General features: G+C 38.3%; 2 protein-coding genes across 3 annotated transcripts; one reads left to right on the top strand and one right to left on the bottom strand.

The window, feature by feature from the left end:
- Positions 1-3,621: 3,621 nt before the first annotated feature.
- On the top strand, positions 3,622-13,370 carry LOC311441792 (cytochrome P450 2J2-like). Its single transcript, XM_084530299.1, has 9 exons — positions 3,622-3,889; positions 4,929-5,091; positions 5,601-5,750; positions 7,270-7,430; positions 7,685-7,858; positions 8,088-8,229; positions 8,865-9,052; positions 9,905-10,046; positions 11,372-13,370. The coding sequence occupies exons 1-9, from the start codon at positions 3,719-3,721 to the stop codon at positions 11,548-11,550; spliced, it is 1,470 nt and encodes a 489-aa protein (XP_084386425.1). The 5' UTR covers positions 3,622-3,718; the 3' UTR covers positions 11,551-13,370.
- Positions 12,642-25,421, bottom strand: CAPN10 (calpain 10). Of its 2 annotated transcripts, XM_084530298.1 has the most exons (14): positions 25,240-25,421; positions 24,957-25,161; positions 23,492-23,623; positions 23,064-23,260; positions 21,638-21,855; positions 20,952-21,093; positions 19,061-19,227; positions 18,218-18,501; positions 17,528-17,730; positions 15,442-15,494; positions 15,239-15,324; positions 14,694-14,893; positions 14,351-14,396; positions 12,642-13,530 (listed from the first exon to the last, which is right to left on the bottom strand). In XM_084530298.1, the coding sequence occupies exons 2-14, from the start codon at positions 25,098-25,100 to the stop codon at positions 13,501-13,503; spliced, it is 1,902 nt and encodes a 633-aa protein (XP_084386424.1). In that variant the 5' UTR covers positions 25,101-25,161; positions 25,240-25,421; the 3' UTR covers positions 12,642-13,500. The 2 variants fall into 2 exon arrangements, with proteins under 2 accessions (XP_084386424.1, XP_084386423.1); XM_084530297.1 differs by having other exon boundaries at positions 15,239-15,494.
- Positions 25,422-26,987: the final 1,566 nt, after the last annotated feature.

Consider the following 26,987-nt stretch of genomic DNA (forward strand, 5'->3'; position numbering starts at 1 on the left):
TTACCTTTCATTAGTTTAATCTTAAAGCTCTTTTAAAAAAGGAGCAAGTCTGACTAGGCCTAGAGAGATTAAGCAAGTTCCTCAGTCATAGACAAGCTACGAACAGATCTAGGAGCAGCATTTGAATCTCCCAAGTCCCATTCCAGTATGTTGCCTACACAACCTTAAAGCTCATTGGTTTTCAGGCCCCACTAAGACAGAATTTTGCCTCCTGCTGTAGACTGTTTAGGATGTTGTAAGCAAAGTTCTCTCTTCCTGAGTAGAACAGAAAAACAGAACAGCAATTTTCTTGGCTTGCTTTTTCCAGTCCTATTTTCACACTAGGTCTGTGCTCTAAGCAACTCTCCATTGGTGCTTGCTTGAACATACCATGTCTGTAATTCTTTTCCCACAGAGAAATTCTGAATCCACCGACCAATTAACAGCTCTTGTTATGAAGCTCTTGAAAGACAGAGCTGCAGGAGAGAAGTAACAGCTGAGTTGAGAAATCCAAATTATTTCCACTGAAAAAAAAAAAACCTGCAAGGGAGCTTAGCGATTGTCTGTTCTGTTTAGCTTGACACCAAGCCAGGCAGCAAGTATATGCTACCATGCTAAGCAACACATGCACAGCATAGAACGACTCAGTGTTTTCTAATACACGTACTGAATCTGTCTTTGCAACCTGCAATGAAAAAACCCAAACCCTGGTATTTACAGCACAGCAGGCAACAAACACCCTGGGCACAGCCCTTTCCACCTCCAGCACACCACACTCAACGTTTATTCAGCTCTCACCTTTCTGATGATTATGCTGTTTCTTTCCCTGTCCCCTGCAGGCATTGCATTTGCTTCCCACTCCTATGGTTTGAAGCCTTCATTACAAAAGCAGATTTCCTCACCTATTCAAAATAAACAGACTGAACATCTGTCATCTTTACTGGTGAGCTCTTGCAATAGTACTTGTCAGACAAGAGGGAGTAAGATTTATGTGAAGAGGAGCTGGTCACAAATACTGAAAAAAATATTAAAATAAGGAACATTGAATCCCTCTAAAACAGTTTGATTTTTTTCCTTCCTTGTGAAGTGTTGCCTAAGCTTTTCTGGAAAAACTTCGCCTCACCACGCTTCATTTGACACCCACCGCTCTCACCGAGCACTAGGAAAACACACTGCCCACATTGTCCAAATTGCCAGACCCAGCCTAAGTCTCTTGTTAGGCCCAGCCTTACTCAGGGGAACCCAGATTTACCCTGCAGAAAGGTCTCAGGGAGAAAACAGGCAGAAGGATGGGGTCACAGCAAAAGTAGCAAGACTGCTCACATGGGATACACCACAACACTGCAATGCAATGTACGCAAAGAGACTGGACCATAAAATCATGGTGTCATCTATGTTGGAAAATCCCTCTAAGGTCATCAAGTTGAGCATGCTGGTAATGGAGGAGCCCTGTACATCAGAGAAGGCTTTATGTCAAATTAACTCATCATGGTAATGAGAGCACGGGTTTACAAGTCAATAACTTAATCCAAACAGGGTACAATGCCAGAGCTACAGAGGAAAGGTCTACTATCAGAGCCAGCACTGACCTCCCACAGGCCTGAAGCAAGCTGGCAACACGTACTACAACCCTGATCAGAAGGGCTGCAAGTGCAAAAAAACATCATAATAAGTGGAGGCTTCAACATCATGACAGACACCACACCATGATACAACATGGAGATTCAGCTTTTAGAAACTGTCGGTGACTGCTTCAAAAGGCGAACAGATGGGGGCTTCCAAGCCACACTCATTCAACATGGTGGGTGTCAAGCAGTTGCAATATAGATGTATCTTAAAGCATTTTTGTAGCCACACATTATGTTTCCGATTGCTCTACAGTACTGCCACCTATGGGTTCCACAAAACACGAAGCTAGAAAGCAACAGGGTTACTGAGCATAAATTGGTAATAAATGACGTGCTGACCAAACCCGACCATTCAACAGATTTAAAAGAAAGAAGAAAAAAGAAAAAGGAGAAAAGCATGGACTGGAGGGACAAGTAGAATATTTTGTGTTTTTAAATCTATCAATGTAGAAGCACACTGGCATTTAATTGCCATTATTAATAGGTAATTTTAAGGCTCAACTTGGCTTAGTTCTGGTAATTTTGATGTGTGTTAAGTCATACCTTTGTTGATGGCATGCATCCGTCAACAGCTCTCAGTGGCCTTTCACTGTCACAGATTTTGCAAATGGTAAGTGCACAAACAATGAGAAATAAAATAGTACTTCTTTCCTTTTAACTATACAGGTCCAGCTGGATGAAAATGGGATAAAAGCATACAATGAAGTAAAGTTCTGACACACACAAACAGTAAGTCATTTAGCCAATTTCATCATGTTTACGTTATACTTCATGTCTAATTTGTAACTTGGATTTTGATGGAAAGTTTTGGGCTGGAAACTGTAGATAACAAAATTTATCAAGACATAGAAATACAGTAAAATTTTAAAGCAAGCAATTCGTATGGATTAATTTAATCTCCTATACTTACTTGAAGGTATATAATAATACTAGTTGTGTTCTTATTCAAGTCTTGAAAAATCCAATGTAGTGTATCAGCTAATTAAAATAATAATAATAAAAAAAAAGAACTATATGAAGTAAAATTTCATACATAGGCCCATGAGACAAGATGGGGGATGAGGTCTGAAATACTGTTCTAAATGAGTCAAAGAAAAAAATCACCAGAAAGGAGACCTCACTCCACCATCTTGTCCAAAAATACCAAAATTAGGCCATTTGTTAACTTTGCAGTCGTGGAGATTCCAAGAACTCTCAAAGCAACCTTCTATCCATGGATTACATCAAAGAAAGTCAGTGTATAACAAATATAAGACTCTTTTCAAGTTAAAATTTGCTACACACAAACCCCTCCTGGAAAGCTTACTGGATCAACAAATTAATAACAGTTAAGCCTCTTTCTTCAGTTTATTTTTATTTTTCACAAATATAACAGGACCTCTGCATTTTTCCCATCCAAAATTTCCATCAGGAAATTTGCATCCTTGGCGTAAAAAAACTGTTCAGAAAACACCATAATATCCACTTGACAGCACAATATTGTCTCCATTATGTTCAGCATAATGTCATAACTTAATCTTGAATATGATAAAAGGGGAAAGTAGATGTCTGAAGTGTAATATGTGTATTAGGACACTTTGTTTAGGCTTATGCTGCCTGAATTCAATTCTTGTTCTCCTCAGAGACTGTATCCTAACAGACAAGTATTAAGTACACATTTCTGCTTCTGTAAAAGAAAACACATAGTTGCAGTGTTTCAGAAAGGTAAGAAGTAATGCATCCCTGTTATTTCAGTGTTTAGCTACAGGAGGTGTTACCATGATGCAAGACACCTGATATCCTTGAATAACTGACAATTACCATTTAGAACCAATATCAACAATAGGAAGGAAACAAAATGCTAAGAAAGAGACAGATCACAACTACAGATCATAAAACAGAGTAGGTGTGGCTTGGCTAACTGCAAGGGATCACATATTTCAAAGTTTTCTAAGGACTTCAGCTTGGGAAAACCGCAGGTCGAGAGAGAAGGAGGGAGAATAAGAGAGAGAGAGATGGTGTATTTTCTCTAGAAAGAGGCAGACTTCAGTAGAGGCAAACTCATTCATCTCCACAATTTCATATTTTCAAAGTCATACACAAAAACAGCAAGAAGCAAAAATTTTCGTAAGATGTTGGGAATTGTTGAGATTTTTATAGCTCTGGTAGCATCTCTCCTGATTTTGCAGTTCCTAAAGCTGCAATGGATGCGTAGCCAGCTTCCTCCAGGACCAGTTCCTCTCCCTGTCATTGGAAACTTGTGGCTGCTGGACTTCAAACTTCGCAGAGAAACTCTCACCAAGGTATTTATTTGTATCTGTGGTTGAAAATCCATCTGAGTCTATTCTAACTTAGATCGTACATTGCATAGGAAGAGTCTAAACTTCAGGCTTTTTTTTTTTAATCTTCAATCTAAAGTATCAACTAATATAAAAGAATCCAAAAAACCTGCATTAATAAAAAATGTTCCTTAGTAAAATATATCACAATGCTTTATCACTTATTTTCTCTCTCTCTTTTGGATACAGTAAAAAACACGTATAACATTATCACAAAGACTAAATGCAATACCATGATATTCCATTGTCAGTTTTGTTTTCTATTTTCATATTGATATCCCTCATCTTGTAAACCATCTCAAGTAGAATTTTTTTTGCCTGACACCAATATCACTGGAACACGTCCAGGCCGTGAGTGGCCATTAGAAGACCAAACATACACTGTGAATTGACCCCTTGTTTGTCCACCAAAAGTCAGCAATGCACAGATTATTACTAAAATGGAACAGGAAAAAAATGATTGCTGTTCTGCTTGTGACATGAGTCTTTTATAAGCCAAATAAAACTACTACTAAGGAATTTGTTTCAAACTGTTTTAAGGAAAAATATGAGTATAATCTGAGGAGGGACAATAGAGGCGAATATGAATAATCATGGGAAAGCTACAGGAAAGAATCCAAAAATATTGCCTTGCTTTCTCCAGAAGCTAGAAGCAAAAAAAAAATCTGACAATTTAGGTCATTAAAGAAAATTAACAGAAAATTTGGGTGATTTTTCAGGTATTCCCTTGTTCTTTTGATTCTGAGCTGACAGAGACCTGTTTTCTTTGTGACATTTTCAGAGGTGCTCTTTTGAGAGATGCCCTTAGTGTCTATTCTGTAAAGTCTGATTATTGTCTGTTCCCAAAGCACATTACAACAGAAGGCTAAATTTTTCTGATACCCTTGACCTAATTTGATGGCAAATGAGTTTAGCTATGGCAACAGAAAACTCTTAAAATGAATAATTAAGTGTATGTATTCCCTATTTCACGTGTACTAATTTACTGTTATTAACTCTTCAGTTAACCAGCATCTATGGGAATATCTACACAGTGTGGATGGGACAGACACCTGTTGTTATCCTGAACGGGTACAAAGCAGTGAAAGAGGGCATAATCACCCATTCAGAGGAGACTTCTGGAAGACCTCTCACCCCATTCTACAGGGACATGATGGGCGAGAAAGGTAGGAGATGTTACCATACTGAAATATGAACAAGACAAAGAAGAAAGATTCTTTCCTATGAAACACAACCTACTGTTATACAAACACATAACTGGGCTTATGTAGCATAAAGGCTCCACACAGAGCTAGTATATTAAGGAGAAAAAAATATATCCTCTTATAGACCATGCTACTGGCTTTTTCCAGTACATTAAAAGAAATACTTCCTGAGAGGAGTTGCCCTTCAATTGTATCAGTTCTAAAACAGAACAATGTTCACAGAGAAGACACTGGTAGAGAAAGCTGTTCTGCCTTTACCAAAACCCACTACCACTCAGTTTCCAGGACCACAGTTATAAGCAGCTATATAGCTGGGGGTCATAAGCACCTAAGGAAGAAAACAAGTCAGAATCTGAAATCATGATATCTTTTTTGTTAGTGAAATATAACCTAATCTAATCCAATTTTGCCTCCTGCAGTGAAAGGATTTCCCTCCCCAGCAATGAAATAAAGATTTCTGTGTTCTTCAGGTATTTTTCTGACAAGCGGGCACACCTGGAAGCAACAGAGACGCTTTGGCATGACAGTTATAAGAAGCCTTGGACTTGGTAAGAACAATTTGGAGCGTCAAATTCAAACAGAGGCCCATCACCTTCTGGACATCTTTGCAAACACAAAAGGTAAATTCACTAGAAAAAATAAGACCTAGAGCATTTTCTGAAATATATTAAGATAGGGGAATAAAAGTTTCACACTTTTTTTTTTTTTTTTTTAAAAAGTAACATAAGTATTATTTTTCCTATTAGTGGGACTTTACCAGCTTCTTAATTGCATTCTTAGCAAAAAAAAAAAAAAAAAAAATGTTTTGTCTGCACAGCTGGCAATATGAAATTGTTTTTTAAAGTAGGGCTAGTAAAATGTTTATTATCAACACAGTCTCAAGGACAGCTGGTAACAATTTTTACATTCAAAAAAAACCTATCAAAACCCCATAGAAAAACCCTGTTTTCTTCCATAAAGAACACAAATTGTGACCTGCTACAAGTCATTCTAGGGCAGCAAGCCTTCAGGATTTGGCAAAGAAAGAAGCCCAACACAAGGAATGTATCGTTCAGTTGTCCAACAAAACTCCTTTTTAGGGTTTGGATGAAATAGAAACCAGTAGAATTTTAGCAAGATGCCAAAATAAAGCAACTAAATATAAATATCTTGATAAGCCAAATCCTTCACCCACACCATATTCTATACTGATATGAAACCAGAGAAGTTTCCTAAGGTCCCTTACCAGCTCACTTTGCCCTAGATATAGCAAAATGGCCCATCCATCTTCTGAGAGCAACATTTTAAAGATCCTTGGATATGTAAGAAATGAGTAAACCATCGAGTCTGAGTCCCTGGTACAGCCCAAATCTTTACCTTCCATGCAATTCTTCCCCATACCAAACCCAATAATTGCATTTATTTTTCCAAGTACTACAAATGTTGGACTGAAGTTAGAAATGAATAATCCACCGTTTTCCTTAGTATAATTCAAAGGTTGTCCTCACCATTTAAATGTGTATTTCATTTGATTTTTTTTCCAGGTTTAGCCTCTTTTTCTTTTGCCTCTGTTTACTTTAACCCTTTTTAATGGGGGCTGTGTTCCATCCTGTAAAGTAAGCATTATGCAACTTTTGCCTTTCCAATCTGTGGGAATAAAAAAATAATAGTCATATATATATATATATATATATATATATATATATAGCTGAGTGTTATGATGCACTTGAACACAAAACACACAAGTCATTTTAACATGACTACGAAATTCAGACTTTACCTTTTTTTTCCTGATTTTTGTTGCTTTCTTTTTTTCCAGACTTACTTATCTGTCTCCAGATTTGCTCATGCTTTCAGGCAACCTGGATCACAAGTCAGAGGCAGGAGAAAGGAAACCTAATGTTTGCCTTCTCAAAGCCAATAATTAGTGTTTTTATAAAAATTAAAAGCAGATTGAAAATTAAGACTCCCTGCAAATACAATCCATCCAGTTAATTTGTATTAGAGTTCAATTGTATGAAATTTGTCTATCTTATGATATATACTTGAACTGTTATTCCTTTTACTATTAAAAAAAAAAAAAATAAGCTGCCTTCTTCCTGTATTATTTCTCACTACAGTCTGTTCAGAAATATTCAGAAGTACCTCCTATATTCACAGGCAAGCCTTTTGATCCCCGCACTTTCATTGTCCATGCTATTGCAAATATAATCTGTGCTGTTGTTTTCGGACATCGTTTCTCCAGTGAGGATGAATCTTTCAGCAAGCTTATCAAAGCTATTTATTTTGTGATCTACTTTCAAGCTACTATCTGGGGCAGGGTAAGAATCTAATTTTCTTGCTCTTGTGCCTTAAAGTGCATTTGTACTTCACAATTAAAAGAAAAAAAGGAAGTCAAGTCAGTGATGATTACTTTCAAACATTTCCATTCCATTATTTCCCACGTTCCGACTTGTGTATTGCCTCCCCTAACTGAAATGAGTGTTGCAGTGACTTTGCACAGTAATCAGTAAATTGGAATTGGGTTCTCAGTTTAAAAGAGCTCACATTTCTTCCTTTTGCTTTAAATTCACAGATGTACGATGCTTTTCCATGGCTTATGCACCATTTCCCAGGACCGCATCAGGAAGTGTTTGCATTCAATGACTTCATGCACAATTTAGTTATGAATGAGGTCCATGCTCACGAGAGGGAGAAAGCAGGCAATCCACAGGATCTCATTGACTTCTACCTAGCTCAAATAGAAAAAGTAAGTATCTGTTTACCACACAAGCCTCTACTTGGCCTTGGTGCCTACTGCAAATACTGGCTCTTAAGTAATTACTATAGAATTCTTACATGCACACTCCGTTTGGCACGGAATTTTTTTGCTTTGATGGGCTGCTCAACATTTTCATCCATTAAAACCAATTGCTACATGACCAGAGGTAAGTCTGAAAATCTCCACTTCACAGTCTTCTTGTGAATATATTCTACAGACCAAAGATGACCCCACCTCTACGTTTAATAAAGACAACATGGTTCAGACCGTGGTTGATCTTTTGCTGGGAGGGACAGAAACAACAAGTACCACTCTTCTCTGGGCACTGCTCTATATGGTGAAATACCCAGAAATACAAGGTGAGTAAAAGCCTTATCAGAGAACTGCACTCAACATTACATCATAGTGAACGTCATTGCAATCTAAGTATGAGCTCAATCCCTTGCAACACAGCAAATAAATGTTAGCAATGAATTCAAATGGTAATATGTCAACAATTGAGGTCTAGAAAGTTTAACAAATGAAACAGAAGTGTGTTCTCCTCACCAGCTCACTAAGCAAGACTAGAATAAATTAATAGAAACCCCTCCCAACCTCTTCTAATGAGATAAATACAGAATAGCTAGCTAATTACATGATTTCGTATGCAATCAAGATTTTTCCTAACCTTCAATGAGGTTAAAACTTTTCAAAGCTACCTGGTAAGTATTCATAAGCATTATAGAAATAAAACCCATCACTTCATTTTTTTTTCTTTTTTAAATACAGAATGATATTACCCTCATAAGCAAGTGGGGTGCGTCTTAAATCTGAGACCATCCTGCATTTTGGGAACATGCATTTCTTTGATCAACTGAAACCAACAAAGCAGTCGAGCTATGTGCCAAGGCATTTCAGAACAACACAATTTCTTTTTCCCCAGTCCTAGACCACACTTATACAAAACTGAAAACAAAGGGGAAAAATAAATTTAAATATTTCCATTTCTTTGCAGAAAGGGTTCATAGAGAGATAGAGGCTGCTCTGGATCCCTCCCATCTCATCAGTTATGAAGACCGTAAAAAATTGCCCTATACAAATGCTGTGATTCATGAGACTTTGCGGTACAGCAACATTACCTCTGTTGGGGTCCCTCGACAATGCATGAGGAATACAACTTTGATGGGTTTTCACATTAAAAAGGTATAGAATACTTTTTTTTTTTAAAGCTTTGGATTATGCATGTTTAGTACTTCTATCACCTTAGCTCCAACAATTCCTGATTTGGCATAGAGAGCATATTGTAGCACGTCACAGGTATGAAACAAAGCTAAGCGCTCAGGGCTAAGTTTTCATTAGCAGTTACAAAAGAAACAGCTTGGGAAAAAAGCTAACAGGACAGGTAGTAAACATACATCAGGAAAATTCAAATCCTTCTTCCTGATAGCCAAATACAGATGATGTCTGGGCCTCAAAGCAGAGCAAGTGTTTTAAGGAATGATTTTTAAATGGTGTTTAATGAATCACATGCCAGCTAACTTTCACAATTAAGGGGCAGCTTGGAGCCATAATTATCCCTGCCAATTAAAAAACAAATAAACAACACATCCCAAAAACCACACACTTAAGATGATGATGGCTCATTATAGTGACAGATCTAACAGTCACGCTGACATGTTAGGAATGTCCCAAACACATTCAGCATGAATTTGATGTGATGGAATTGAAAGATAAGTAAAGAGTACAAAAGAAGAAAGCTACTATGATTATTCTGGCAGACATTTAAAAAGATTCAAGCTGCAATCTAGCTCAGACAGGAAGACACTTCAGTAGCCCTAGGATGAGGTAACATGTAGACAGAGCCAGACACGTAATATTTCACAACAAAGAGAAGATACAAGGGTTTTTTATGCCTGGATGTACACAGGAGAAGACCAAGCTGAATCCAGACACAGCGCCGCAGACACAGGATGGCGCTATTATCTACTAGACAAAAGGAAAGAGACAGAAAAGAGTCAGTCACATAGAAAACATAATCTCTGCTTCTTCTTGCAGGGCACACTTTTGTTGCCAAATCTGCACTCTGTTGTGTATGACGCTGAGCACTGGGAAACCCCTTGGAAGTTCAACCCAAATCATTTCCTTGACTTGGATGGCAACTTTGTGAACAAAGAGGCATTCTTACCTTTCTCAGCAGGTAATGCCCTGACATTTCAGCATTCCTGTTCATCATCTTGCAGCACAACTAAAAAAACACTGTTTCTAAATTCTAACATTTTAAAAGCATTTTGATAAAAACATATTTGGTATGAATATTTGAAGTCAGGTGTTTTACTGTAAAAGCCAGAAATACTGTATTGAATTGTATTGTATTGATTTTTGTATGCATTAAAATAGAGGATAAGTATGGCTAGGAGGAATAACGCTATCTTCTTGGTATATGTATGGTCCCTACTATCAGGTTATCTCAGTTTCTTAGCCCCTAACATATTTTATCTTCTTAACATCCTCAAGGCTGTTATAAAACCTCATTCTGAGGTTTTATTCTCACCTTACAAATGGGAACTCAAAGACAAAAGTAATATGATTTCACAAAGCACACAGAGAAAAATCTGTGATAAATCAGGAAATCAAATCTCAGTCTCCCAAATCCTGCAGTAATAATCTAGTTACAGGTTCTCTTGTACCTCCAGAAAATCAGCAAAACCAAGCATCTAACAGAACATTATATAGTCAATCAAAAAATTTGCCACCAGTTTACATGAATGAAGATAACTAGTTTATGTTACCATTTCAACCTAGGCATAGGAAATTCTTTAACTTGCTTTGGTGGTTATCGATTTATATAATCTGAGTATTTAAATATAACATATATTCCAAAAAGTGTGAATATATAGATATTACATATATGAAATGTACTTTGGATAAAATTCTGAAATATACTATAAAAACAGTACATCAAAATGAATCACTGAGCCTATACATCATTCTGCATATGCCTATATTTCACTCCCATCCCTTGAATATCTGCTCCTGGACAAGGTTAGAAAAAAGGTACTAGGCTCTAAGGACCCAATATAGCCTTTTTAATTTATTTTGGAGAAAGACCATTTACATCCTTCTTATCTCCAGAATTGCATGCTACAATGTTCCAGTGCTCCCTACTTAACATCTAAAGACTCTGAAGTAATGAAGCTTTACAAAACCTGGCTCCTTAGCCAAGTTCTTTGTGGTTGTCACAGAACACAACACACAGAACATGAAGCAAATGTAAAAAGGCAGAATCTCATTCATGTTCCAGGAAAAAAGATACTTTACATAATTAGAAAAACAGTTTCTCAAGTAAATAAATGTCCCGACACCTTAAAAGCATGTTCTGTCCTTACAGGACAAAAGGAAACAGGAAATGTCTTCAGAAAATAATTAGCTTACATGATTTATGGAACTCAGCTGAATACTGTTTTAAGTTCTTTTTCACAACTTAGCTTTACACAGCTAACTTCTTTTCCCCTTTTCCTGCAGGACACCGTGTATGTTTGGGGGAACAGATGGCACGAGTTGAACTGTTCATCTTCTTTACCAACCTGCTTCGGGCATTCACATTCCAGCTCCCTGAGGGAGTAAAGGAAATCAACATGGAGTATATTTTGGGTGCAATACTGCAGCCACATCCATATAAACTGCAGGCTATTCCACGTTAGTCTGCAACATCTTACAAAGCTGAGGGACTTTGACCAGTCAGTAACTGCAGTTATTAAAGAACAAGTATCTCATTTGTATTCAAATTTAGGTAATGCAGTATAGCAAGTTAACACAGAAGTATTTTTATTTAGGGGGTCTGATTTCATACAGTTGAGCTTTTTGAAATTAAAATAAGTTTACCTAACAAAGCTCATATAATGAAGTCTTAGGTATATATAAATACTCAAAAACATTACCAAAAACATATTTACACACTCACTTTAGCAGTGGAATCAGATGAAGCATTTTAGAGAAGCAACCTGTACCAAGCTTTCCCTGCATGTGCACTCAGTCACTAATCACACCTAAAATGGCACACCTCTTCTGATGCAGCAAGGATGCCTGAAAATACAGTTTTGCTTCAGTATGCTGTTACTCCTCTGCATTCACAGAAGGCCTTCTCTTACATCCTTCTGCAGAAGATACCAGGTTATACAAACTAAGTTTTGGCTCTTTTCCTTTCACACTCCCTGGAAGCACTGTATGTTATAGTATATAAGCTTCACAAATGCATAAATGTATGCAGAATAGGATCTGTTATAATCATATTTAATTTAGAAATACTTACACTTTTTTTTACATTACTACTTCAGTACCTGTTCACTATTTCATCACGTCACGGATCTAGGTGTCCTCATGAATTTCCCTTCTTCTACTTAGAAACACCATTATGTCATCCAATATTTTGCTATTTGAAGGGAAAGTAACAGTCTTTCAAGAAATTAAGAAAATAATGAAGATGGCAATATTTGTTAAAGCAAGCGCAGTAGATATCCATTATCCACAGGGGCTTTTCTTTCATTGTCCCATACTTTCATAACAGGCGTGGAAAGTTTTGACGACTTAAAATGCAGCCTCAAGCATCCTAGGTACTATCAGTTTTCAAGGTTCAGTAGGGATGAATATAAATTATGCTAGAACGTAGTTAAAAGCACAAGCAGAAAGTTACTTATTTCTCAGCCATAAAACTAAAGGAAAGCCTTATTCTCCTAGTATTTCCAATTATCACCTTCCATTTAGTGAAAATTGTAGAACAAAAAGACATGACATCGACAGTTTTCACCTTTTTAATAAAAGACATTTTAAAACTTTTTAACATTACTCCATTTTTATTGAGGAAAATATAACATCTAAAAAATCTTTCTTGAATAAGAAATACTTTCTAACAGAAATTAAGAAAAGTCTCTTAAACTTCGTATTTCTTACAGTGAGGGCAGATCTTGCGTAAAATACATTCTGACAGATTTACAAAAACAGTCTGACACGGTAGTCCATAAACAAAAGTTTTCAAGTCTTATCTCTTTTGTTCGTGGTGTTCATTAAAGAAAAACTCACCCAAAAAATTCTTTTCACCCTATGATTTGCACGGTGCAGCAAAGGGCCCGCAATAAAGTGCTCGGCAGCATGACTGGCAGTGTAGGAACTTTCTCTACTCCAGTGTATTTTGATGGTTCTTGAGGTATGTCCTACCTGAATAAAGACTCCAGTTTCTTTCCTTCATGTTTACCCTTTGGTCTCCTTAAGTTTGGTCTCCTTCTGTAAGCTTGATTTTTTTTCCCACCAAATATTATTCCATTATGCACCTACAATTCCTGGTTTTCTTCTAAAACTGCAGCTTGGGTTAAAACATGCACATATTCTCCACCTGTATCTGTGAAGAACTGAGGTACATTATGAAGATTCACTGTACAATGCTGGTTCTAAAACACATGGGAAGAACATGTTTAGAGTGTACATGATTAAGGAGGTATTTTTACAAGGACATCGTTGTTGGCCTGACGGTACCATTGGAAAAAACAGTGGGGCAACGAGTATCTTCTTTTTATCCCATTCAAATCCAAAACCAGCAATAAGTGAAGCATTCCTCAGCTTTTCAAGGTTTCTCAAAACGACAGCATGAGAATTCCAGATTACTTTTTCATCACAGTTGTAAATGAAACCTGTAAGAAAGTGAACAAGGCAAAAAATAGCTACTTTACCAGTTAATTTTGTCAAGAAAAAGAAGAAATTTGTAAGGAATTTAAGTAAAATAGATAAAAGAAAGATTTAGAAACCAAGAGTAAAAGCTAGTTTAGCCTGTGAAATGTCTTAAAGAAACTAAAAAGCTTGTTAATTCCATAACTTCAGTAATCACAAATTGCAAACTTCTAGACAAATACACTGACATCCAGCTCTACTCTGATGCACCTTAGAAATCGACAGCCCAACTTCTTGGTAACGCAGACTGCCTAGATCCTTCAGAGGTTAAAACTCTGAAAGCACTGAGCACTATGCCCTTGAACATTAGATTCAGACGTTAATTTCTGTCACTGATATGCAAACTACAACTACCATTTCCAAATTCACCAAATTTTGAAGTCCTGAAGAATCTGACCTGTTTGTTCCCTTGATGTCACACAGTACCCTTTACTCAAGTCCAAACAGTTTCACAGAATATATAAGAAATGCATTTTTAAATATATCCCTTCAGTCTTACAACATTGTTTTTCCAAAACAATGGTAATAAAGAGCTTCACTACATACTTCATTTCCTAGATATTAAAATAACAAGCACCATGAGGAAAGTACATACAGCGCTTCGGCAGATGAACAAGAAAAAGATTAACTGCTTCACTGATCATCAATTTGCATGGAGTAAATAAGAGCATTCAAAGTCCAGTCCACTAATGCATAACTCTCAAATATTAGCTAATACATAAGCATTGATGATGCCTCTGTGTCATCTTTAGGACAACTGAAATTAAGAAGTGTATCACTTACCTCTTGTAATACTTGTCCAAGTGTCTCTCGGCTGTGAATGCGTTTCCTGTTGAAAATGAAAACCACACTTACTTCTGTGCAAAGCGCTAGGGGATCTTGCAAATCACTTTATCACACTTTGAAAAGAGAAGATTGTTATGCTAGGTGTTGTTCCACATTCTCACCCGTATGGAATATTAACACAATCTTATAGAATTTATAGACTCTGATTCAGATCTACTATTACTCACATCAGGAGCAACTACATGGAATAAGGCTTCCAACTCAATGCAGCTTGTCAAAAAACATCCCTGTTTCTTAAAAAGCTTTAAAAATTAAAATACACAAAGCAACATATTTTTACCTGTCTATTTTGGTTGCTATGACCACTGTAAAATTGCCTTCTGTATTGGGCAAGTATGTGGATGGTATAATTACATAATTTCCTGCAGGAAGCCTGCAAAGCTGGCTTACTTCCTGTGAATAGCAATGAGGTACACAGCTAACCAGTGGCTCCAAGTGTAGAAAAGAGGAAGTATTTGGTTTCCAACTGCTGTTAGGCACCTGCAAAAAGAAAGAAAACATTCTTATCTTCTCAAACATTTCAGTCTTTACAGTTGTAAATGCCAGATACAGCATAGTAAGGCATATTCTATGTATCTACTACACTTCAAATGCTCATTCTTATGTACAGAGCTGTAGAAGAGAAGGATGGGAAGGCCTTCAGAAAATCCAGATGGCAGTATTAAGTACAGATAAATCAATCCCAGGAAATTTGATCCTTTACACAGGATCAGCTTGAACTTCTCCTAAAAGTAACGTCCCTTGCCAAGGCAAGGAGCACTGAAATAACTGACAGGCTTACCTTCACACCTGGCAAATGAGCAAGCTGATCAAAAGAAGTCTTACCTGGAATATATGGAAACCTATTGGACGACACTTGCTATCTTGGCAGTGCTGACGGAGAGTAACTTTCACACTGCTTTTTCCTGGTCCTGCAGGAATGGAGAGGGGAAAGCAGGGATTGATATGGAAGGAGGGGAAGTTCCTGCTACCTCCAGCACTTTGCCCATTTTTCCAGCATCCCTGCAGCTGCACTGTTTCCCATTCACCTGCTGGGAGTTCTTCAGAGAGGGCAGCATCTGGTGGTGGTGGTTTTACCTCACTATCAAACATAAGAGAGAACAAAACTAAATGCACAAAGATCCGTATGATTTCACATATTTAGAAAACCAGCTCACAAAAGCAGACTAGCATTACATAAACTTACATGAACACAGTGACATCCAGAAGAATACAGCATATAAAAACTATGCATCAAAACCAGATAGATTTTTATATATTCGTGATGTATCATGGTTTACCCACTTTTATCAATGCTGTTTTGTAAGGTATAACTGAAAGCAATACAGATGATAGTGTTGCCTTGAGTACCACAAGCACCTCTCAGTACGTTCAAAACATACACTGTGGGTTGTTTTTTTCCTAGATCCACCGTGCCTTTATTCAGAGAATTCCATTCTACCTGCTGACTTTATCGCTGTAACATTAACACATTTCAATCATAGCTCAGCACCACTTCTCACAGCCATATGAACAAACTAGTATCAACATCAGTTCCACAGCATTTGAAATCATATCACAATCTAACTTCAAACATACCATCTGTCCTCACTTCCACTTTTCCATCCACTTAACGTAACAGCTGTTCTGATATTCCATGACTGTCCATTCTAGACACGTATCCAGGATGACACCTCTGTTTCAGAGGCAGAAGTGTTATACTTAACAACAACAGATGATGGGATAAAATATCCAGTCAAGTGTTCCACAGATGCTATGTCCAGAAACCAAATATACTTCCAATAAACATCCACATTTTGCACCCATACAGCAAAATTAGCCTCATCATTTTGCAGACCTTTATTCAGTCTAAAACTCGATGCCACCTTGCCTACAAATTCTGCAGAGTAAATGATTAATCCATGTTCTGACTTTATACTGCAATTTGCCAGCTTCTGTCCAAGGACATATGAGCTGTTAGCGTACTATCAGAATACCAAAAAATCTGAACAGCTTTTAAACACATTGCCAACAGTATAATTTGCCTCCATATACACCAGGCACAAGCTGTTAGGCAACCCCTTTTTTTTTTTCAGGTTTATTGGAAGAAGATACAACTTTGTTGACTCCACACAACTAGTCATCATCATGTCTTCTTTAGCATTTATTTCAGCCGTATGGTCACTAACCCAGAATTGCTCATAAATAACTGACTTTAAAGTGTTGAGATATCTCTGTAGTCTGCTATAGTTAAAATACTAAAAGTGATCAGAAGCTATTGGACTGATACTGCTGATATCCTGTGTATGATCAGCAAGCATTGTTGTATTGGGGGAAAAAGACTGCTTCAAGTACATTATAAAAGTCTATTTTTCCATCACAAGTTATGAAGATCAAATATGACATGATACACAGTGATCCTTCGAAGCACTTGATCAAAACATTGGTAATGTTTTAAGGCTTTCACCATTAAAATACTTCACCATATTGTCAGCAGTGAATGCTTTAATTCAAAATCCAATCCTTCATTCAACTAAAGAAGACAGCATTTATGTCAGTGCTGTTTTTCACACCTGTTCTGCAAAGATGAGCTACAGGTACTATGTCATCTGAGTCTACTGCTGACACTCTGTTTGCATTTGAAACTGTACTGCTCACAACACTGCATGTCAGGCAATCTGTTAGAACATGTGCCAACACTTTCTTCAGTATATGATAATATACGGCTCTTCTTTCCTATCACTGACTATAGTAACAGCTGCTGTTAACTTCTCTGGTACACCTTCATTTTTCCCAATGCTAAGAAATAATTTCCACATAGGAGAGATCTGTTCTGCAGAAACCTGCTCAGCTCTTTTATGAAATACGCACTCTCTCAGAACACTGGGATACAATTTAGAGTCAGGATGCTACTCAGCTGACTCTGTGATATTTTAAAGAAGAGGTAACAGCTGCTTCATCCAAAAAAACAAGGAGACAGGGTACTACTTATATAAATTCAAAGAGAAAACAACACTATTTGATGCTCTGCAAAGCTCTTCAGAAACATTTTGAACATTGGCACATAACCCTATGCTTCATGCGTTTGTGCATGCCCACAACTTTAAGAACGTTTCTGTTTCCTTTTAAACCTACCTGAGAGAGATTCGTCCTGTTGAAAATACACGAAGCAAGAAATGCCCTACTGCATCTTTTAGAAAAGTACTGGGAACCACAAGATAATACCCAGGTGAAAGGTCACAGCATACATGCACTTCTCTATCATACGAATGGCAGAGGGTACCTACAACTGGAGGAGCAGAGAGGGTCTTTGGAAGGTTAAATCGTTTCTTCTCCACCTAGAACAGATGCATAATAATGCATGGCATTTTAGGAAAATGAGCAGTTTTTAATAGAAGTGATCAAATATTCTTTAAACCATTTTTAAACATGCATACGTTTACAAAATTAAACAAGGAAGAGAATATCAGCAGACAAGCTGAACATCAAAGAGGAATAGAAAGTGTTAATATTTAGGAGGAATACATTTAGGTATTGTCATCAAATAATCAGCTTGAAATATCATGCACTAGTTTGGAATAGGCTCAAAAGTTCTGGATCTTGGCACTCAAAGATGAGAACCAAGTACTAGTCCACTCCTAGGCTGTACACAGAGCATCTGCTTTGTGACATAAATTGGGATCATTCTAACATAAATACGAGGTGTAAAATATGTGAACTGTCAAATCCTATCACTGCTGCAAAAAATGAATGGTTTTAGTCAGATGTTTCAATAATGTTTTGAAACTTTTTTTTGCAAAAAGAAAAACATCACTTCCAAATTACCTTCCAGACATGCAATCCCACAGCCTGGTAATTCTTCACCTGCATGCCTTCAGTCAAAGACAGATTTTTCTCTACTAAGTGAGTTAGATTTTGAATTCTTCCAGCCCAGTCAGCACTGTATTTCCTGTGTTTCTGCAGCAGAGCAATGCACACCTCACTCTTCTCACAGACTCTCAGCCAGAACTTAGGGTTGGTAGGGAAGCTGCTGTTGTTACGGCAGCCACCTGCAGACTGGCCTCTCACCCAGGATCCAAAAAGATTCTGAGAGTGATACAGCACTTTCTCTAACAAAATAAGAAAAACATGGTGCAGACACCAGAGGTTATTTAATTTTATACAACAAACACATGGCAAAGCAGAGATTCCCTAGCCCAAGAGAACATGCTGCGGTAGCCCTGATACTTCTTCCCAGTAGACATGTATGAACAAGATTTTGAGAGGCACAAAAATGTATGTCACGTCTGGTAACGGCAGACTGAGATGACATGAGCTTTAAAAGTAACAAGGAATTGGTTTTAGAAATCTGAAGTTTCTATCTCACTAAAAAATCTAAAGACTCTCCAGAATAGGAGCTGTCTAAACTTCAAACAAGAACGCTAATCTCTGAACAGGCCAGCAAGTAACTAGATTTCTGAGGAATATCAAAGACCCTTCTAAGGATCTTCAGTTTCCTTTTATCCCTCTATTTTTCCCAGCAGTAGAGACAGAAAAGGTCTACAGGTGTAGAAGTAGGAAAGACTGAGAAAAAGAAATGACGGTCTAGTTGCAGCCATTTGCAGTTCAAATGACTGTCCCATTGACGTAACATTATTTGTACAAGAAAGTTGTTTTTTCATATCACACCTGTATAAAGGCTCTGAAGTTGTCCTTCCTCGTTGATTGGAAAGCCCATGGTAATCTCATCAAATTCTCTGAAAAATTCCTCTTCATCGACCCAGAATTCTCCCTCTTGGATCTGTGAGAGCAGTTCTGAGGCAACTACCGGATCTAGTTGGCTCCACCCTTGACCACTGTAAGACAAAAGCTAAGATTCAGTTCTTCACCCAACTGAGTTCCGTAACAATCTTCTGCCCCATGCAGCAAACTTGTGTAGGACAAAAAAGGTTTCATTTTGTTTTCATATTCCTGCATAGAATGTTTCCTGTGTACACTTTGCTAGGCAGTGAGATGGATAATGGAAAGTATGAATCAAAACATTCAGAGAAAACTTAGAAACAAACTAACACCAGATAAGGTACAGTAGAATACTTACAGCTGAAATAACTACTTTGCTTTCAATCGACACAGCACAGTGTCCAAACTGCGAGAGCCAAAATAATGATTTTAATGGTTGTTAAAACAGTGAGGAAAGTAAGCCAAAGCCAAACTGCACAGTGATGGCTCCAAAAGAACTTCAGTGCTGCACAGCAAACATCAAAAACCACTGTTTGTATAAAGCACCAAGTTGACCCTATGAGAATCTGCTGGCTAAGCCCTAAACTTTATTTAGGGCCCATTAAAAGCCAATATTTGCAACATTTCTGTTCTGTTAGAATCCATATGGATTCAGCACGTAGGAAAAAAAAAAAAAAATAGGGCTCTAAGGCCATTCAAAGAAATGCTATCTTCCCAGCCATATGGCAAGTCACTGTTTGACAAAGAAACTACCACAAGAGACTAAGAATATATCCAAAACTCTACCCAAAGTAAAAACCGTTAAAGGATAATCACTTTAGAATCACAGAATGGTTTGTGTTGGAAGGAACCTTAAATATCACCCAGTTCCAACCCCCTGCCATGGGCAGGGACACCTCCCACCAGCCCAGGTTGCCCAAAGCCCCTTCCAGCCTGGCCTTGAGTACTTCCAGGGATGGGGCAATAAAAACTTTTCTGAGCAGCCTGTGCCAGGACCTCACCACGCTCTGAGTAAAGAATTTTGGCCTTATAAGAGTGGCAGCAGGGATGGAGGCATCACTGAGATATCTTTTTAACTCGGGGCACACACACAAACAACCTCCACTCTCTTTCTGAACTGCTTATTAGCACAATCATATTTTACTATAATTTATTGCTGAAAGCTCCTTGGGTCCAGAATTGTGTGTTCTTTTTTACAGTCTAAATATCCTAACACTTTTCAAAATAAGCTAAGAGGGTCTCTGCCCTTTCATTCTTGTTATGTGCAAGCTATCTATTTGAACTGCTAAACAAAATTCTGTATCTCCTTTAAAAATAGATCTTTTCTTTATATATAAACTCTGCATCAATTCCAGTTTCTTCTTCTCATATTAACCTGCAGAAACAGAAAGAGAGCACACAAGCAAAAAGCATACACATCCTTCTGCTGTATTGTGTTTTAAACAAAAGTTTTTTGTTTCCTGCAGCTGAGACAATACAAACAAGAACAGCTGAGTAAAGCTGAGTGACAACTTATAAGCCACAAACCTCTTTTAAGCAAAGGTCCTTTGACCAACTGCCCAGAAAACAAAGGCACCACAAAAATTGGAGACAGAAGACAAACAGCTTAAGCGTATTTGTACGTAAAGATACAATGCTTTGTTAAACAAAAAAATGACATTAAAACTTTAGATTACCAGAATTATTAGATCAATGTGAATAGCCTTAGAACCAGTGAACTCTCAAAACAATTGCATACCAAATAAAGCCTCTCTCCTTCACTTTAATCTATTAGCAACATTCAGCCTTGAGCTTCAGAACTTTCACAAATCATTTTCCAAATGAAAATAAACCTACTTACCCCTCACACCAGGGACCTTTCCAGCACCGCCTCCCCCAGGGATTTCGTATTCGTAGCAGGACAATTTCCTTGCCTGACACTTCAGAAAGATTCAACATGTCTATCACAATAAAGGCATGAAATTCTCCTAGTTCACTTGCACCTGAAGAGGAAAAAATATAATAATGTAGGATTAGAAAATATACAAAAGAACTCACTTCATATTTTACAAAGACAGACTTTAAACCATCCTGTGAAAGAACGCAATTTTGAGCTAAAAGGAAATTGTTTATTGGATCAGTATAAAAACAGCATTAAAAACAGTGTTATTTGTAACCATATAGAAATAAAATAAATGTAAATTTTAAAGCATTTTAACTCAGTAGTTGATCTCAAACATCTACAAATTCTTGGTGCTGAAATTCATTAAGGTTTTTTGGGTTGGGATTTGGGTGATTTTGTTTGTTTGTTTTGAGAGTGAATCATAATACCTTCCCATGCACCTAATATAAAAAGCACCTCCCCAAAAACTCTCCATTCTGAACTTAACAATATCCTTAAATCTTTACTCATCCAAGGTTACATAAAATTGCACAACAGAACATGCATGGTACTAGAATCAGCAGTATGCAATTGCTGTCTGCCTTGTGCACTGAACAGTGTTAAATTGAAAAATTTCCTTTAAACATCTAGAACTTTACTGTTACCTTGTCTGGAATTGAGGACTGAGCAGCTTATTACACACTGTTCCTTTAGATTCATTAATCTCCTAAACAATTCTTTCTTCAAAACCATACCAGTCTTCTCTTTCTCTACATTTCTTCCAGGGTCTTTCAGGGTCCATCTTTCAGCAATGCCTCCAGTCAGATCAACCAAAGCATCTGCCACCTGTCCTGCCCATAACTGTTCATAAGATCCATGCACTCTATAGAAAAATAGAAGAAAACGTTTCTACAAGCACAACTAAAGAAAAAAAGGTTCTTTTGTCCTTTCAATCTTCCCCTACATCACAATCATGACTGCACCCTGCCTAACCCCCAAGTAAGCAAGAGAATGCACAAACTGCATTATTTTCAGAATACTTCACCTAAAGAATACATAAGCCATCAGATATTTCATTGTTTGACAGGAATTTTATTAACTCGTTCTTTCCTATATAGGAACTGTTCTAGCCTAATAATTTTTACCTTATTTGCACATCATCTTTCACAATGCTTTCTGCATAAGTACTCTCTTCTTCCTTCTATTAATTTTGTTCACTCTGCACAGTGTTTCCTTCAACAATTTAAATAAATCAAGAGACTACCCTACCTGATACAAAACAGCAAACCAAATTAGAAAAAAACTACCTAGACAGATCAACAAGATCCTACACAAAACAGAGCATAACCTTTCAGACCTACAGTACTGAGAAACTTTAGCATGTCCTAGCTAGTTCACACCTTCTACTCAACATATCTACAGAAGAAACTACTTTATACTTAAAGTCTTTTTCTGCCCTCTGCTGGCAGCCACACAATCTTTCTTCTAGGTAGTGCACTTTGTCTCCAAATTCTGGTTTGGATAGATTTGATATCATTTTGAAAGATGTTTTATAAACCAGCCACATTTTCAACCGCATTAACAATCTTTTTTGTTTCTACTCAGTAATAAACTGTCAAATAAAGCAAAAGCAGCAGTGGAACACACAGTCATGACCTCAACTAGCTTAAACTGATATAACGTTGTTGCTTTCCACAAAGATATTTACAGGCTGTCTGCTTTTCATTGAGCCCTCAAGCTGCTGCACTAGTAAGAGAGTTCCCTTTAATAAATTAGGTGAGCAGTGGATAGTGACTTAATGAACACCATTTGAATCCAAAAACTGATAATCATTTCAACTCTTTCTTTTCACCCTAATTCTCTCCCTAAGAGTATTGTATCCCACATGTAATCAAGAACACACCTTACAGGTTTAGGGTTTAAGAAGAGACTTCTGTACAACCCAGTATTGAAAAGTTGGCAACCACTCTACTTTATATTGAATAATATGCAGATATATGCCCAGAATAGTCAGATGTCTAAGTAAACAGAAGGTAAGATATACAAGTATTCTACCTCCTTTTACTTCCCCCAATAACAGTGTTCACCTACTTTGCATAAGCTTTTTCCAGCAGCGGAAGCCAAAACAAATCTTCTGTCTGACACTGGGAAAAGCAGAGTTTACCACCAAGGCAAGGCAAACGATCATCAATCGTTACTTCTACCCAGTGTCCAAATTGCCAAACTCGGCAAGTGAAACAGCCTCGATATGACTCATCTGTCCAGCTGGGCTGACCTGGAGGGATTACCTAGAGGCAAAAAAGCCAAAATCGAGACAAATAATTAGTATTTTTTTAATGAAACAAATTAAATCTATGCTGAATACCAGCCATTTAATTAAAAAAAAAAAAGTCACAACAAAAACAGTACAACTAGGCATAACAAAATAGATATTCATATGGATTGGGATTTGAAAACAATATATAAATATAAATCAGGTAAAAAAAAAATCTGAAACATAAAACAATAAACCTCTATACCTTATTCAGTAGGTATTTACTCTTCTGCAAAGCTACACAGGCACACAGGAACCAACAATCTCCCAGGATTCCTTGTTTCACTTGCACATCCTGCAGATTGTTTGAAAATAACCGAGGAGTAGAACAGATGTCCTGAAAGTAAAAGAAGGGGAGTTAAAGTTGAAGGTTGCCTAACAGTCTAAGGAAGTCTGTAATGCAGGGATCAGGAGGGCTTCAAGACATCTCACAAAATAAGGGGGCTTTTACCTCTTAAAACATTTTGTCTTCAGACTCAGCTAAAGCAAGCAACAACAAAATTGCTGCCTTGTGGCTTTTCACAGGAACTTCATATGAGGTAAATCTAGTTTCCGCATAGATTTTAGTGCACAAATGCCACCATCAAGTGCAACCTCAGCAGAGAGGTCAATAAGTGAAAGACAACTTAATTCATCAGCTCCTTGCAAGATATATGATCAACTGTGATAGAAGCGATGCCATTCACATCGCAGTGGACATCCCAAATTACAAGAATCTCCACACCCATTTAATAGAAAAAGCTTTTCTAGGGCAGATAAAAATAGATTAGTTGGTAGTGAAAGCGATTACTTCAAATGCAAGGTCTTGAACAATTTAACCTGATCTGAAAGTGAGCATCTGCAAGCGCTGCAAGAAACGGAAGTTAACTCATCAGTCCTCAGTAGCAATCAAGGCGTAAGGTACAAAATCCAGCTGCACACTGGACTCTGGCAAAGCTTTTGCGTGTTAATTCCATCTGATAACCAATAGCTCCACTACTGTTCCACAGTCACTCCCCAGATGCAGGGCAGAAAAGCAATACAACTAAAGATAACGTACTTCTTCACTCCGTCACATTTTTATAGCCTTATTCCCCCCCCCCCCCATATAGAAAGCAATATCATAAATATTTCACTTTCATTGAACGTACTGCAGAAACGCATTCTAATTTTTTAGTTCTCATATGTCTGGCCCTAAAAGCTAGATGGAAGTTTTAAAGCAATAATACAAACTAGAGCTGCTAAAAAAGAAACTCTTTCTTGTTATCAAAGCACAATTTTTCCTCAACAATAGCAAAGGAATCAACATCATTTAGAAACACTCTAAAATTCTGTTATTTTTCAAAAATTATACAATTTATTAGAAAAAAAGGGAACGATGCAGTGTTGCTTTTAATTTGATATGCCCATTATTTGTATGATGAAACGTAATTGCAATGAGATATCTGAATTTCTACGGGCATTGTGGAATTCCGAAGTTCTACGCCATGATTTAAATCAAAACTACAAACATGAACCCTGACTTAAAAACAATAAGACGTGTATTGTTAATACTCACACACTTTGTTTTTACCCATTCTATGCTTCTAATCAATAAAGACACACAGAAGCTGTTGTTCATTGCTAGCTGACATTTAGTACCTTGAAGTCCAGTTGCACAAAACTGCAGGTTTTTAAACCCTCAAACTCACCTGAGGTCTCAACCAAGATATCTCGCCTCTGAACTGGGCAAGCGGGGTGCAATAATTAAAAAATATAGAGGCGTCGCTGGCTGGAAACGTGGGGTCTGCGTACAGATCTCTTTTCACCGTTAACTGCTTTTTCTCTCCCAGCATTTTCAACACGATCCAAAGCAGCTGGGCCGGCTATTTCCAACACTTTATATCCCCAAACGCCCTGAAAAGCAAAGGAACGTTGCTTAGATTTAACGGAGAAAGGAGGAGGAAAGCCGTGTGGCGACAGAAAGCCTCTCACAATTTCACCCCGCGCCACGCCATCGCCGGCTCCTGTCAGACGCCACCCTCGAAGCTCCCCGCTCTGCCGATGAAGATGAGGATGACGAGGAGGGTGTCGGAAGGCCGCCTCCCCAAAAAACGGCCCCTCCGCACGCACCCCCTCAGGCTCCCCTCAGCGCGGGGCCCGCCCCCGCCCCGCCGCCATGGCCGCCCCGGGCCGTTCCCGGGGCAACGCCTGTCACCCTGCGCCTCGGCCGGCCCCGAGGTAACGGCTCGGGCGGGCGGCCACTGAGAGAGCGGCCGCGTGGTGCCGCCGCCGCCAATCCGCCGCCGCCGCCGCCTGAGGAGAGGGGAAAACTACAAGGCCCAGCGGGCCCCGGGCCCGGCGGGCGCTGAGGGGAGGCTCGGTGCCCGCAACGCCTGGCGCAAATTTGGGGGCACAGATGGGGTGGGAGGGGAGCTGGAGGATCCCTCGGGCATCTCTTAGGCGCTGAGGAGAATAAATGGAGATGGTGCTTGTGTGGGGGTGGCGGCTGGAGATGGCGTTCATCTCCACAAAGTGGCTTCCAGATCATGTTACAGATAGTTTATCACAAAGCGATGGACCGCAAGCCAAAGATGACAAGGAAAGACAGCAATTCTCACACTTTGATAGCGTGAAAATCACTCACTACTGCCTAATAAAAGAGAGTTGGGAAAAATACATTAAAACAAAACAAAAAGCTATACCTTCTGTAGAAAGGATATCTCTAGTATACCTATATTTACATCTAAATATATAAATCCATATATTCTATAGAAAGTCCCATGGCAAGGAAACAGAAATAGGAGGTCCCTTACATGCCATCCATTACTAAACCACTAGTGTCACAGACATACTGAAGCAGGTCACTTGGAGACTTCACTTACATTCTTAAACCTTGGTGTTACCCGAAAAGATAAAGTGTGAAGTAAGCAGGCTGCTGAGTCAGCACGAGGACAAGATGTTTACCAAAGAAATCGTTTATCACATATACCCTGGTTTATCACATACACCCTGGTGTGGGTGTCAGGGTAGTGGTTACAGCAGCTGATCCATGGGCACAAAAGTTGTTTGAGAGAGAACCACAAAAGGACAGATTTGTTTCTATCCGAAATGAACACTGAAATCTTCCTCACAAACCTCAGCCTTCAGGGAACAGAAAAAGGCCCAGGGCACTAGCAGATGATCCAACTGCTGTCTGGTGACTGGCTAACCCAGAAATTCTCTGCTGCTTGTGCATACCCACTGTACAGACACAAGGCTTCCCCACTGCAAATTTAATCAACAAGCAAGACTTTCCACATTTGAGTTTTGACCCTTGTGGGAGCAAAGAGAACGCTGTCGTCAGTAAGAATAAGGGCCCCTGTTGTCTGGCTCATGCAAGAGAGCTGCAGCTGCATGGTCTGCAACTGAGCTGACACGGGAGAGGTCTCTGCTGGTGGAAGGAAAGGGAAGAAAAGGCCTCTCTGTCTGAGAACAGTGAGGCTCTCATCTGTGTGATTTCATCCTCGCTGCTTTCTTTTTAGGCAACAGTGATCACAGATCAGAACTGCATACATGTCATTAAAGGACAGATTAGAGCTCAAAGTTCATACTGCTTCCTATAACAGTGTAAATACAGTAGGCCTTACCTGGAACAGTGAGGTAGTTAAACATGCATCTGTATATACGGTGCTATTAGAAGAAAGGAAGAGATGAAAGTTATCTCTATCTCCCTAAACACATCTGACATGCTTTCTTTGCCT

This window comes from Aythya ferina (assembly GCF_964211825.1).
Source record: "Aythya ferina genome assembly, chromosome: 9".
NCBI lineage: Eukaryota > Metazoa > Chordata > Aves > Anseriformes > Anatidae > Aythya > Aythya ferina.